Source organism: Scyliorhinus torazame, chromosome 16 (assembly GCF_047496885.1).
Source record: "Scyliorhinus torazame isolate Kashiwa2021f chromosome 16, sScyTor2.1, whole genome shotgun sequence".
NCBI lineage: Eukaryota > Metazoa > Chordata > Chondrichthyes > Carcharhiniformes > Scyliorhinidae > Scyliorhinus > Scyliorhinus torazame.
Genome location: NC_092722.1, coordinates 68,122,982 through 68,138,841, shown reverse-complemented (window position 1 = coordinate 68,138,841; position 15,860 = coordinate 68,122,982). Strand labels below are relative to the sequence as shown.

At 47.3% G+C, this 15,860-nt stretch overlaps 1 protein-coding gene across 2 annotated transcripts in view; it reads right to left on the bottom strand.

Moving 5' to 3' along the window:
• Window positions 1-15,860, bottom strand: part of LOC140392858 (ephrin type-B receptor 2) — a 1,067,684-nt gene that overhangs the window by 20,541 nt on the left and 1,031,283 nt on the right. For both annotated transcript variants that reach the window (XM_072478598.1, XM_072478599.1), the window contains exons 12-13: window positions 6,980-7,195; window positions 63-212 (exon numbers count right to left, since the gene is read on the bottom strand). In XM_072478598.1, coding sequence (XP_072334699.1) covers window positions 63-212; window positions 6,980-7,195 — 366 coding nt within the window. The remainder of the gene's footprint in view (window positions 1-62; window positions 213-6,979; window positions 7,196-15,860) is intronic.

Sequence of the window (15,860 nt, the reverse complement as noted above, 5' to 3'; positions counted from 1 at the left end):
TGAACATCAAAAATCACAGCATTGAAAAGAGATAGAAAATTGAATAGAAAAAAATAACATACATCTTGATTGGTCATGTCCCAGTAAGGTCGCTCCCCATAGGACATCACTTCCCACATGACTATGCCGTAACTCCAAACATCACTGGCCGATGTGAACTTCCTATATTGAATAGCCTCTGGTGCTGTCCACCGTATTGGAATCTTCCCTCCCTGAAAACAGAGAGAAGATATTTCAAACTTTACATCTAATAACATTCCATTTTGTTTGGGGTACATCAAAGCTACCAACACCCCCAATGGTTGAAACCATGAATATATGTTTTACATTTCACACAGACATATTGCTCGCATAGCAATGGTCTACACTTTAAATAACAAATGTACCTAAACAACAGCTGCATGTTTCTGGGAGCTTTGAAAATGTACAATTTGAAAACAAACTTCCTATGTTGTAAAATGAATACAATACTGGTCGAAATTTTCTCATCAACGTCAGAACCATACCACTTGCCTCCTTCTGATTTTCTGGCCAATCCTCCAATGGTGGATCCTGCAGAATTCAGCCAGTGCCGGAAACCTCAGAGACATCAGCAAAGGAAATGCACAGAGCAGGGAATCCCCTTTTTATGGAACTAGTCCCCCCAACACACTGAAAGCTTTGGACATTTGAACTACATTCCTGTGTTAGTGAATGAGTGCTGAAGGGTAAGTGAGTTAAGCGTGTAAAGGGGTATGGTCAATGAGGTAAGTGGGCAAATGGGCAGTGGGATAACTGGGCAAGGTGGCACCTGGGTAAGGTGATTAAGTTTGGACAGATGAGATTGGGGCGAATCAGGGGCTTAGTAGAGTACACAGGAAGTCAGGTGATGGGGCTCGCCAGGTTAGATTGGTGGGTCAGAGGGCCAAGAAGGTAGTTAGGGTGGATGGGGTGTCAGGTATCCAGGTAATGGTCTACCCCCTTATCATCAGACTGTGACCCCTGGTTCTGGACACACCCACCATTGGGAACATCCTACCTGCATCTACCCTGTCTAGTCCTGTTAGAATTTGATCGGTTTCTATGACATCCCCCCTCATTCTTCTAAACTCCAGTGAATACAATCCTCACCGATTGAATCTCTACTCAAACATCAGTCTCGCCATCCCAGGTATTAGTCTAACAAACCTTCTCTGCACGCCCTCTAGCGCAAGAACATCCTTCCCCAGTTAAGGAGACAAACTGCACTCAATATTCAAGGTGTGGCCTCACCAAGATCCTGTATAATTGCAGTAAGACATCCCTGCTCCTGTACTCAAATTGTTTCACCATGAAAGCCAACATACCATTCTTTGTTATATTACAGAGATGTAATATAGATATTACTCATTTGACTTGCCGAGTTGTATTTAACTTGATGATAAACAAAGTCTTCAGTTGATGACAAATTATTTATTGATTGACAAAATAATATACTTGTGAGTTCTTTCACTTTAATACTTTGACTCGTAATAGAATTAACTAAGATTAGATGAAACTAAAAATTAAGATGATACACTACACTCTGAGCTGGTCACATCTATACTCTAGCTGCACTACACACACACTAACCTACAGAAAGAGCGGGAAACTCCTTATATAGTTCCTGTTAGTGTTGTCATCTAGTGATCATCTGACTGTACTGACTGCACATCAACTAATCATGTATTGACATATACAGAGATCACTACATCCCCCTTTTTTGTGTTACACTTTTCTATATACATGATAAAGAAAATTATACATAAGAAATGAAGCATTCTGGCATGCATTTGTACATTAGTTATGAATCAATCAGTCAAATGTTCATAAATTCAAACGATTTGGCTTTCTTCTACGTCCAGTAGATCTTCCCAATTTGATTGGCGAAGCCGACACTTTAATTTTCTGTGTTCACTTTCAACAGGTTGTTTGATATTCACATGCTGATTTAAAGATAGGTTTAAATTCAAAGTTGGAAGAATAGGTTGACGAATATGCGCTTTCAAAATGCAACGCCTGTTCCTTTTAATCAATTCACCTTCTGCAGTTTTGATTATGTAGGAGTGTGGTGATATTTGCCTCATAACCATAGCAGTATGAGACCATCCTCCATCAGGATGTCTGATTCTAACAATGTCATTTGCTGATTTTGTGTGTCTGTCATAATAACTTTGTTGTTTTTCACGTTGCTGTTGAATTCTTTGCTGTTGAACCCAGTTGATCAGGATCACCAGCATAAATTTTTGGTAATGTTGTTCTAATTTCACGATTGTATAACATTTGAGCTGGAGATAAACCTGAATTTTACGGAGAGGCTCTGTATGATAGTAAAGCCAAGTAATAGCTGATTGCGAATCTCTTGCTTTGCTTAACAATTGCTTCACAATGTGTACACCTTTCTCCACTCTTCCATTTGATTGCGGAAAACGGGGACTTGAGGTGATGTGGTTGAAGTTATATGTTCTTGAAAATTCCGTCCACTCCCAGCTTGCAAAGAACGGACCATTATCTGATATAACAGTTTGCGGAATTCCATATCTCGCAAAAATTTACTTACACGCCTTGATCACTGCTGTGGAGGTGAGATCAGGTAGTCCCATTACTTCTGGAAAGTTGGAATAATAATCAATGACAAGAACATAGTCTTTTCCACTTGTATTGAACAAATCAATGCCTACTTTCACCCATGGTGATGTAGCAATGCCAGGTTGTTGTAGTGTTTCTTTGCATTGTGCCGGTTGATGCCTTTGACATGTAAAACACAACATTATCATTTCTGCGATGTCTTTATTTATTCCCGGCCAATACACAGCTTGTCTAGGTCTTCTTTTGCACTTCTCGATGCCGAGTGTCTTTCATGAAGTTTGCTGAGCATTTCGGACCTGAGATTTGATGGAATGACAATCCTGTCATTTCTTAATAGTATGCCATCGACCACAGTAAGTTCAGCTTGAATACTTTGATGCTGAGGACAGTGCCCTTTTGGCCACCCATGCAGTAGATAATTGATAATTCTCAGCAAGGTTACATCTTTTTGTGTTTCATCACATATCTGCTTTAATTTTTCATCTGATGCAGGAAGTGTTTCTCTATATAACTGCAGTTGAGCTTCTAAGTCGTTGATGGATTCAAACAGTAGATTCTCGGTATTTATAGATCTTGAAAGTGTATCTGCAATTACGAGATCTTTGCCAGGAGTATAGATTAAAGTAAAATCATACCTCCTCAACTTCATCATCATTCTCTGTAATCTTGGTGTCATGTATTTGAGGTTTTTCTCTATGATATTTACTAGAGGTCGATGATCAGTCTCAACTATGAACTTAGGTAGACCATACACATAGTCATGAAACTTAGTGATGCTTGTTATTAGCCCTAGACATTCTTTTTCTATTTGCGCATACCTACACTCTGTTGCGGCCATTGCTCTAGATGCGTATGTGACAGGAATCCAATTTGTCTGGTCCTCTTGCTGAAGTAAGACTGCACCAATTCCATCTTGATTTGCATCTGTCGAGGGCTGGTTTAGCACAAGGCTAAATCGCTGGCTTTGAAAGCAGACCAAGGCAGGCCAGCAAGCACGGTTCAATTCCTGTACCAGCCTCCCCGAACAGGCGCCGGAATGTGGCGACTAGGGGCTTTTCACAGTAACTTCATTTGAAGCTTACTTGCGACAATAAGCAATTTTCATTTCATTTTTGTGGGTTTTGTTGGATCGAAGAAATTTAAACTTGGAGCTTTTATTAATTGCTGTTTTAGGTCCAGCCATTCTGCATGATGACGTGGAGGTGGAGTCCACTCAAACTCCGTATTTTTTCTGATCAAGTTTCGTACAGCAACAGTTCTTTAAGATAAGTTGGAGATGAATTTCCCGAGGAAATTTACGAATCCAAGAAAACTAAGTACAGCTTTCTTGTCTTTTGGTTGCTGCATTTTCTGTATGGCTGCTATCTTTTCTTCATCCAGTCTGACAGCTTCAGCTGAGATGATATCACCTAAAAGATTTAACGGCGAGGTAGCAAATGTGCATTTAGACTAGTTCAATTTGAAGCCATATTGATGTATTCGGTGAAATACTTTCCTTAGCCTTGCAATATGCTCTTCCTCAGTAGTTGACCATATAATGATGTTGTCCATATAGACTCGAACACCATCTATGTTTTCTGTCATCTGTTCTATAATTTGGTGAAAAATCTCTGAGCAGGAGATGATCCCGAAGGGCATTTTATTAAAACAGTACCTTCCAAAAGATGTGTTGAATGTACAGAGTAGCTTGCTGGAATCGTCGAGCTGCATCTGCCAAAAACATTATGATGCATCTAACTTGGTAAAAATTGACATTTCAGAAGTAATTTCTTCTCGTTTGGGAATAGGGTAATGTTCCCTACGTATGTTTTTATTTAGATCTTTGGGATCCATACAAATTCTGAGATCTCACAAAGGTTTTTTTACACAAACCAATGAGCTGACCCAGTCAGTCGGTTGCGTGACTTTGGAAATTATGCCTTGAGATTGTAATCTCTGCAATTCAGCTTTTAATCTCTCTCGTAGAGGTGCTGGAACTCTTCTTGCTGAATGGATGACGAGTTTCACATCCTTTTTTAGCAAAGTTTTGTACTGATATGGCAATGTGCCCATACCACAAAATACTTCAGGGTATTTACTGAGGAACTGTTGAATGTCTTTTCCCATTTGTGATGTTTCATTTGTGTGCATGAAGATTCTTTGAAATAACTGCAACTCCTTGCTTGCTTGAGCACCTAATAAAGAAGCTTTGTGATCATCCACAATTTCAAAACGAAGTGTTTTCTGCACTTCTTTGTTGACAACTATTAAATGGCATTAGCCATGTGACGCAATTTGATTACCATTATAATCTTTTAATTTGCATGCCACAGGTAAAATCTCGCAATCTCCTTGGATTGATGAGAGATCACTGCAATTCGTCAAGCTTGAATAATTCACATGTACTGTTGTTGTCCATTCGTTGTTGTTGTCAATGAAATTAATTCGATGAGGAGCCTTTGATATTGATTGAAGATCCTTTGATGCTGATTGAAGATCCTTTGATGTTGATTGAAGATCCTTTGATGCTGATAGAAGATCCTTTGATGGTGATTGAAGATCCTTTGATGTTAATTGAAGATCCTTTGATGGTGATTGAAGATCCTTTGTTGTTGAAGATTCTTTGATGTTGATTGAAGATCCTTTGAGCTTGATTGAAGATCCTTTGATGTTGATTGATGATCCTTTGATGTTGATTGACGATCCTTTGATGTTGATTGAAGATCCTTTGATGTTGACTGAAGATCCTTTGGTGGTGATTGAAGATCCTTTGATGTTGATTGAAGATCCTTTGATGTTGATTGAAGATCCTTTAATGTTGATTGAAGATCCTTTGATGGTGATTGAAGATCCTTTGATGTTGATTGAAGATCCTTTGATGGTGATTGACGATCCTTTGACGTTGATTGAAGATCCTTTGATATTGATTGAAGATCCTTTGGTGGTGATTGAAGATCCTTTGATGTTGATTGAAGATCCTTTGGTGGTGATTGAAGATCCTTTGATGTTGATTGAAGATCCTGTAATGTTGATTGCAGATCCTTTGATGGTGATTGAAGATCCTTTGATGTTGATTGAAGATCCTTTGATGGTGATTAACGATCCTTTGACGTTGATTGAAGATCCTTTGATATTGATTGAAAATGCTTTGATGTTGATTGAAGGTCCTTTGACGTTGATTGAAGATCCTTTGGTGGTGATTGGAGATCCTTTGATGTTGATTGAAGATCCTTTGATGTTAATTGAAGATCCTTTGATGGTGATTGAAGATCCTTTGTTGTTGATTGAAGATCCTTTAATGTTGATTGAAGATCCTTTGATGTTGATAGAAGATCCTTTGATGGTGATTGAAGATCCTTTGATGTTAATTGAAGATCCTTTGATGGTGCTTGAAGATCCTTTGTTGTTGAAGATTCTTTGATGTTGATTGAAGATCCTTTGAGGTTGATTGAAGATCCTTTGATGTTGATTGACGATTCTTTGATGTTGATTGAAGATCCTTTGATGTTGACTGAAGATCCTTTGGTGGTGATTGAAGATCCTTTGATGTTGATTGAAGATCCTTTGATGTTGATTGAAGATCCTTTAATGTTGATTGAAGATCCTATGATGTTTCAATGATGCCAACAAAATATGTATTTTCCAGAGAAAAAGTTTCATCATCTTCTGAGAAATTCCGTTGTGAATTTTTGTTTTCTGTTTTATTGGCGGATCCAACATTGAAAAGCTTTTTCTGTGCAGTATTGAGACAAATTGCTGTTGATTTACACTGAGAAGCGAAATGGTTAAGTTTCGAGCACTTTAAACACCATTTTCCTTGAGCAGGACAATTCCCATTGAAATGTGCTTTACCACATCTGTAGCACGTTATGGCGCCGTCTCTCTGACTCATGAGTGATGTTTGCGCATGCGCAGGCTTCTTCTGTTGAATCTCGCATTTCTGAACGAACTGCGCATGTCCTGAGTTGGAATGTGCACGCGCAAGATAGCTGCCATCCCGAACGTGCCTCTTTGCTGCCTGCGACACCATTTTAACATTCTCAACCTCGCGGTGGACTTTCGCATACTTTTCCCGGTGATAAAATTCTAAGTATTGGTTTTTACTCTGCTCATGTGAAAGCATTTTTCTATTGCAATTTTGAGAGTTAAATCATTCTGTCTTAGTAATGCTTCTCCTAAGCTTTCATCATTTAGTTCATAAACAATTTGATCTTTGATTAAAGAGTCGTGTAAATCAGCAAAATTACATATCTACCCTAGCAGTTTTAAATCAGTGACAAAGTTTGTGATCGGTTTGCTGTTTTTCTGAAACCTAGTTCTTAGTTTATTAAAGCCTTCTTTACTCTTTACACTCTAAGCATCGTTATTGAGGGTACCACACCAGCTAAATAATTAATCTAATACTTTCATTTACCAAAGCACTTGTGTACGTTGGATCTGAAGTATCGTCCTCTAGAAACCTGGAGAGTCCGAAGTCGGAAACCTTGCACACAAGGTTGCTGTTGACAAGAATATTGCGAGCAGCCAGGTCTCTGTGCACATAGCTCATGTCTGCTAGATACTTCATCCCGGCAGCAATTCCTCGCAGCATTCCAACCAGCTGGATAACTGTGAATTGTCCATCATTTTGCTGGAGAAGGAAGAGAGACTTCAATTTAGCTAACATTCTTATCAGTCACCAAGTGGCTCAAAGCGCTTTACTTTTGAAATGTAGTCACTGGTGGAAATGGGCAACCAATATGTGCATAGGAAAATCACACAAACAGCAATGTGATAAAAACCAGGTTCGACCTGAAACTTAAAAAATTTTTTTTAAGTACCCAATTAATTTTTTCCAATTAAGGGGCAATTTAGCATGTTCAATCCACCTACCCTGCACATCTTTTGGGTTGTGGGGGCGAAACCCACGCAAACACGGGGAGAATGTGCAAACTCCGCACGGACAGTGACCCAGAGCCGGGATCAAACCTGGGACCTCGGTGCCGTGAGACTGCAGTGCTACCACTGCGCCACCGTGCTGCCCTCTGACCTGAAACTTTAATATTTTCCCTTGCCTGACATGTGCTGCCTGACCCTGATGCACGCTTCCAGTTCTCTTTTTGTTTCAAAACCAACTAAATGCCACTCCTGGGAGTGCTTTAGATAATTGAATCCAATAAAAATGGGATATGTTTAGTCACTTTGCTTCATTCCTCAGAATAAGAGCAGTAAAAAGGATCAATGTAATGTTTCTTCTTGTTTTTCTGAATCAGTGGTTTAGTTTTGTGACATTGATAACTTTGGGAAGTTACTGAGCCCAATAATGGGGAGAGCGGATTCAGCACAAACATTCATTAAAGCACATTCAGGAAAAGTGTGCGAGGGAAAGGCAAAGATTTTGCCATGTGAATGGCAGCTACCAGCAATCCATGAACAATGAATATTCCAATCAAATACTGCTTCATTTTTCAGCAGTGGTAAATTAACGCAGATTGACATTCGAATCAATAAAATTCACTCCAGGGGATAAAGGGAAAATATAGAAAGTTTACAGATGGAGCTGTATATGGGAGATACAACAACTTGAGCGCCGCACAGTCCATCAAGTATCTTGGAAACATCACCTTTCAGAGACTCATTTTCCAAGACAAAACACCAAGCTCACATTGAATCATTGAATGATGGAGGAAGACTGATCCATTTTGAAAGAGCTATCGACTGAATACCAATCCCCCTGTGCCTTTTCCATAGCCAATGAAGACTTTCCACTTTACAGCTTATCCAATTCCTGTTTGAAATTCCTGTTTGAAAGTGACTATTGAATCTGCTTTGACCACCTTATCAGGCATTCACTGCATAAAAATAATGTTTCTTCACACTGCCTGGATATCTTTAGCAACCGGCTTAAATCTGTTCCTCTGGTACCTGGTCCTGCTACCACTGGAAATATTTACTCTTTATTTACTTGATCAAAACTATTCTTGAATTTGAACTTCTCTAATAAATCTTCCCGTAACCATTTCTGCTCCAAGAACAATGGTCAGGATTCTCTCACCCCGGGGCCCAGAGAATGGCCGGGACCGGCGTGAATCATGCCACGCCACCCCGATGCCGGTCCGCTGATTCTCTGGAGCGCGGAGGATCGGCGGCATTGGCGCCGGTGGCGCGCTGCCGGTCGGGGGCCACTCTACGGGGCCCCCCGGCGATTCTCGGCCCGGGATGGGCTGAACAGCCACGCTGAAAAAGCCGAGCCCTGCCGGTGCTGTCCACACCTTTCCTGGTGGGACCTCGGCGTGGATGCATCTGGGAGTGGCCTGGTTGGGGGGGGGGTCTGACCCCGTGGGGGGCCTCCGCTGTGGCCTGGCCCGCGATCAGGGCCTACCGATCAGCGGGCCAACCTCTCAGGCTGGAAGCCTATTTTGTTCCACTCCGGCCCCTATAGCCCTACGCCATGTTGGGTCGGGGCCATCGCGGAGAAGGGAGCCACCGCGCATGCGCGGCAATAACGCTGGTCCCACTGCGCAAGCACGCGTTGGCGCCGGTGCCACTGCGCATGCGCGGACCCCGCGCCGCCCCTCTGACGCCGGGATCAGCAGCTGGAGCGGCGTGGGTCGCTCCCATGCCGTGCTGGCCCTCTGTAGGGCTCAACATTTCTGCTCCTGAAGCCATGTTGATGCCATTGAGAAACGTGACGGCGTTTACGACTGTGTCAACACTTAGCCTCAGGACCAAAGAATCCCGCCCAACCTTCCTCCGGCCTTTCCACATAACAGAAATCCCCCATCCTTGGCGGCACTCTCTTCAACAACTGTCATGGGAGTGTATCTTTAAGAAATCGTTGTTTATCAAATAGCTGCAGTGATGTCATTGTGTGCGTGGAGCTGGAATGTGATTCTGTCTTTTACTTTTGTTTTGAGCTGGGAGCTGTTCTTGGCTCTGTGTTTAGACCTTTGGAAGCTGGATAAAGACAGAGACGTCGTGTGTGTGTGTGTCTCTGCAGGTTAAAAAGTTGTCTCCAGATCACTTGATAACTTCTAAGTAATAGCTGTTTTCTGTAAGGAATTCAAACCTACTGTTTTGTGCAAAAAAAGGTGTTTTGACTTGTGGATGTTGTTAGGAAAGTTATTAAGGGTTACCGATAGAGTATTGTATCTGTGGGGGTTATCAGTGTTGGTAGTTGATGAACTGTTTACTGTGTGCTCATAAAGTGTTAACTGAATTCATAGAATTAACATTGTTTTGTTTTAAAAGTACTGAAGGTCTCTGTTGCATCACACCTGGAGAGTGGACCCTTGTGCTCCCCATAACCAAAATCTGTTAAAAGTTGTAGGTCGGGTGAACTCCATGATATACTTTGGTGTCCTCTAAACCCTGGCCCATAACACAACCATTCCAAGGCCTTGATATCCTTCCATAAATGTGCACCCAGAATTGATCACAAGCTGAGGACGAGTCACTGTTGTATAAAGGTTGTGAAAACAAATATATGAACAAGGAGCATGATTGGGCCATTCAGCCCCTTGAACCTGCCCTGCCATTCAATACGATTAGGCTGATCTGATGGTAACCTCAAATCGGCATCCCGCCTATCCCCGATAAACTATCACCACCCCCACTCCCCCGAGCTGACTCAGAATCTATCAAGCTCTGCCTTAAAAATCTTCAAAGACTCTACTTCCACCGCCTTTTCAGGAAGAATGGGCCGGATACTCTCAGCCCAGGGCCCGGGCCGGAGAATTGCCGCGACCGGCGTGAATCGCTCCACGCCGCTCCGACGCGATTCTCCGCAGAGCGGAGATTCGGCGCCCATCGGCGCGACACTGAGCGGCCCCCCCAGCGATTCTCGGCCCGGGATGGGCCGAGTGGCCATAACAGAAAACCCGAGGGGGAGATCGACCCGGGGGGGGGGCTCTGTTGTGGCCTGGTCCGCGACCGGGGCCCACCGATCGGTGGGCCAGCCTCTCGGGCTGGGGGTCCTCCTTTCTTCCGTGCCGGCCCCTGTAGCCCTGCGCCATGTTGCGTCGGGGCGGGCGCAGAAAAGAGAGCCACTGCGCATGCGTGCGTTGGCGCCGGTGCCACTGCGCCTGCGTGCATTGGTGCCGGTGCCACTGCGCCTGCGTGCGTTGGCGCTGGTGCCACTGTGCCTGCGTGCGTTGGCGCCGGTGCCACTGCGCATGCGCGGACCCTGCGGCGCCCAGCTGACGTGGGGTCAGCAGCTGGAGCAGTGTAGGTCGCTCCAGTGCCGTGCTGGCCCCTGAAGGGGCCAGAATTGCTGATCCTGAGGCCACATTGGCGCCGTCGAGAAACGCGACGGCGTTTCCGGCGGCGTCAACACTTAGCCTCAGGATCAGAGAATCCCGCCCAACGTTTCAAAGACTCGCGGCCCTTTGAGCGAAAACATTTGTCCTCGTCATTGTCCTAAATAAGCGATGCCTTATTTTTAAACAGTGCACATCTTTGGACACTAAGGGGCAATTTAGCATGGCCAGTCCAACTAATGTGCACCTCTTTGGACTGTGGGAGGAAACCCCGAAACACCTATGCAGACACGGGGAGTAAGTGCAAACTCCACATAGACACCCAAGGCCAGAATTGAACCCGGGTCCCTGGCAGTGTGAAGCAGCAGTGCTAACCACTGCGCCACGGTGCCGCTCCAGTGCCTCAGTGCTCAGAGTGAGACATGTTGGGCGACATGGCGGCACAGTGTTAGCACTGCTGCATCACAGCCCAAGAGACCCGGGTTCAATTGCAGTCTTGGGTCAATTGCAGTCTGTGTGGAATTTGCACATTCTTCCTGTGTTTGCCTGGGTTCCTCCACGTCCGTCCCACAGTCCAAAGATATGCAGGTGGGGTGGGGTTATGGTGTGGAGGTGCGCATCTAACTGGAGCGCTCTTTCAGAGAGTTGTGCAGACTCAATGGGCCAAATGGCTTCCTCCTGCACTGTCGGGATTCTATGGATACTTTTCGAGATCCCGGCTTCTCCCAGCTCCATATTTAAGAATTGTTTAAAGAAACGTGCAGCAGTTTCATAGAATCATAGAATTTACAATGCAGAAGGAGGTCATTCAGCCCATCGAGTCTGCACCGGCTCTTGGAAAGAGCACTAAGCCCACACCTCCATCCTATCCCCGTAACCAAGTAACCCCACCTGGACACTAAGGGCAATTTAGCCTGGCCAATCCACCTAACCTGCACATCTCTGGATTCATGAAATGGTGCGACCAGAGCACTTCAATCATGAGCCATTCTGACTTATTTTCTACTGTTCTTGCAACATTCAACTGGCTTTGTTGATGGTTGATTGTTGCCAAGTCAGTTTTCCAGGTTTAAAACAAGCACCTAAGCTAAAAATATGGTAGAGTTAAACACAGGAACATTCCAGTCAAGATATATCCCACCCCCATCCACATCCCACCGCCCCCCCTGCCCAGCTCCCACCCCTCATCCATATTCTCTACCCATTATATTTGTAAAGGCCGAAATATATATTATTTGGTTCTGCATCTGGATCAGGAGGGCGGGATTCTCCCATTCGGCGGCAGAGTGTCCACGCCGTCGGAAACGCCGTCGCGGTTCCCTACAGGGGACCAGCACGGCGCATGCGCGGTGGCCTACCTCAACGCGCCGGCCCCGACGCAACACGGCGCGGGAGTTCAGGGGCCGGCGCGGAGGAAAACAGGCCCGTGGAGCGAGAGGCCGGCCCGCCGACAGGTGGGCCCCGATCGCGGGCCAGACCCCAACCGAAGGCCTCTCCCCGGGTTCGGAGCCCCCCCCCACCTCACAGGCCGCCCCCCGCCGGCTGCGACCAGGCGTGGACGGCGCCGGCGGGACTCTGCCCTTTTAGAGTGGCCGCTGACGGAGAATCGGTGGACCGGCCGCCTACAGCGGCCCACCACTGGCGCCGTGCCAAACACGCCGGCGCCAATTGTCCGCGGCGGGCGGCGTGGCCCAGTTGCGGGGATTCTCCGGCCCGGCCCCGGGCTGGGAGAATCCCACCCAAGCTCTTTGAGATGTTAAGAGATGGCAATTTACAAGGTTCCAGGCAGATGCCATGGACTGCATGTCGCGACAGGCCGAAGAGTTCCTGGCAAGTATAGGGTGTGAGTAGGAGACAGGCTCGGCAGGCGCTATTCTAGCTTGCTGCATTCTTTAATTAAAGGTTTAGGCTGACGGGGACATTGGAAATCTGTATGGCACAAAACCAATAATCACAGGACTCATACAAGGGGAGTCCCAAGACCATGAGATGGAACCTAGGAAGAGGCCCCAGTGGGAGAGAGGTCCCAGGGTGAGAGAACTCAGAGGTATAGACCACAGGGGAGGAGTCACTGACAGGAGCCCACCATTAGGAACCACTATGGAGATAAACCACTGGGGAGAGGAGCAAAGGAAGAGGCTCCAGGGAGCAAAGGTGCTGTTGGCAGTTCCAGTTAGTGAGGGGAAACCCTCGAGAGCTGAAAAGACAGCAGGAGGTCAGTGTGGTGAACCACTGTAATAGGAGATGTAAGGTAGGTCCTGCACTATAGGTTCGCCGGTAGCTCCTGCCGGCTGGCTCCGCCCACGGAGAACTGTATAAATATGCATGACCTCCAGTGCCCTGCCATTTCGCCAGCTGCAGCAGGAGGCCACGCATCTGACTGTAATAAAGCCACAGTTGTACCCAACTTTAGTCTTTGTGCAATTGATCGTGCATCAATTTATTACAGTCAGATTTTCCACAGAATGGATATTAGAATTAAGCCCGATCGCCTGCAACTGGATCTGCACGCGCCCGACGCCAGAAAAGACTTTACTCACTGGCTAGCATGTTTCGAGGCTTATATCAACGCGGCGGACCCCGAGCCAATGGAGGCTCAGAAGATAAATGTCCTGTACTCCAGACTGAGCTCCAGCGGGTTCCCGTTGATCCAAAACGCCACGAATTACACAAAAGCAATGGAACTCCTTAAGGAACACTACGCGCAGAAGGCGAACACGCTCTTCGCCAGGCATGTACTCGCCACCCGCTCGCAGCTACCTGGTGAGTCCATCAAAGACTTCTGGCGGGCCCTAATTCCACTTGTCCGGGACTCTGACTGTCAGGCCGTCACAGCCGCCGAACACGCGAATCTCCTCATGCGCAATGTCTTCGTGACGGGGATTGCGTCAGACCGCATCCGAAAACGATTACTGGAAGGGGCCACGCTTGAACTGGTGGAGACGAAAACCTTGGCGCTCTCCATGACAGTCGCATCCCGTAACATCCAATCGTACCCCTCCCGCCGCGCTGCCCACCCTTCCACTCCTTCCTACCCCTCCTGGACCCCGCCGACGCCCTGCTCAGCCGGGCCCTGCCTTTCCAATACGCCTGCACCGCACGCCGACCCGCGCACCCCGGGGGGCCCCACTGTTACTTCTGCGGTCAGCAGAAGCACCCCCGCCAACACTGCCCGGCCCGCACTGCAGTTTGTAAAGCCTGCAGTAAAAAGGGCCACTTCGCGGCGGTGTGCCAGGCCCGCGCAGTCGCTGTGATCGCGCCCGCTATCGCCCCCTCCCCCATGCCAGACGCACAATGGGAACCGCCATCTTCTCTTCCCGGGTCCATGTGCGCCCCATGGGCGCCGCCATCTTGTCCCGACCCCGCAATGTGCGCACCATGGCACCGCCATCTTGTCCCCCACATGGTCTCCGGACATCCCGACATCAGAACCGCACACGCTCGCCACCCGAAGCATCCGATGGCTACCCGCAGCTTGCTTCGATGACGCTGGATCAATCTCGCCCGCACAACCTGGCCACCGCGTCGACGACGGTTAAAATCAACGGCCACGCGACCTCATGCCTGCTGGACTCCGGGAGCACCGAAAGCTTCGTTCACCCAGATACGGTAAGGCGCTGCTCCCTCGCGGTCCACCCTGCCAATCAAAGGATCTCCCTAGCCTCCGGATCCCACTCCGTCCCGATCCGAGGTTTTTGTACAGTCACCATCATGGTCCAGGGCGTAGAATTTAGTAACTTCCGTCTCTATGTCCTTCTTAATCTCTGCGCTGCACTCCTGTTGGGCCTGGAATTCCAGTGCAACCTCCAGAGGCTCACCCTCAAATTTGGCGGGCCCTTACCCCCCCCCCCCCCCTTACCGTTTGCGGCCTCGCGACCCTCAAGGTCGATCCCCCTTCACTTTTTGCCAATCTAACTGCGGTTTGCAATCCCGTTGCCACTAGGAGCAGACGGTACAGCACCCCGGACAAGACCTTCATCAGGTCCGAAGTCCAGCGGCTGCTTAAGGAGGGTATTATCGAGGCCAGCAACAGCCCCTGGAGAGCCCATGTGGTAGTGGCTAAAATTGGGAAGAAACACAGGATGGTCGTGGACTACAGCCAGACCATCAATCGGTACACGCAGCTCGACGCGTACCCCCTCCCACGCATATCTGTATGGTCAATCAGATTGCGCAGTACCGGGTCTTCTCAACAATTGACCTGAAATCCGCCTACCACCAGCTCCCCATCCGGAAGTCGGACCGGCCATACACTGCCTTCGAGGTGGACGGTCGCCTCTACCACTTCCTTAGAGTCCCTTTCGGTGTCACAAATGGGGTCTCGGTCTTCCAAAGAGAGATGGACCGAATGGTCAACCAGTACGGTTTGCGGGCCACCTTTCCGTACTTAGATAATGTCACTATCTGCGGACATGGCCAGCAGGACCACGATGCCAACCTTGATAAATTCCTCCGCACTGCCACTCTTCTCAACCTGACCTACAGCAAAGAGAAGTGTGTGTTCAGCACGACCCGGTTAGCCATTCTCGGCTATATAGTCCAAAACGGACTTCCCGGGCCCGACCCCGAGCTCATGCGCCCCCTCATGGAACTTCCCCTCCCCCACTGCCCCAAGGCCCTCAAACACTGCCTGGGGTTCTTTTCCTACTACACCCAGTGGGTCCCAAACTATGCAGACAAGGCCCGCCCACTCATTCAGTCCACCCAATTCCCCCTTGCGGCCGAGGCACAACTTGCTTTCGCCCGCATCAGAGCAGACATCGCCAAGGCCGGGATGCGGGCAGTGGACGAGTCACTGCCTTTCCAAGTAGAATGCGACGCTTCAGACCTCGCCCTTGCCGCCACTCTAAACCAGGTAGGCAGACCCGTGGCATTCTTTTCCCGCACCCTTCATGCCTCTGAAATTCGACACTCATCCGTCGAAAAGGTGGCCCAAGCTATTGTTAAAGCTGTGCGGCATTGGAGGCATTACCTGGCCGGTAAGAGATTCACTCTCCTTACGGACCAACGGTCGGTAGCCTTCATATTCACTAACACACAGCAGGGCAAGATCAAAAA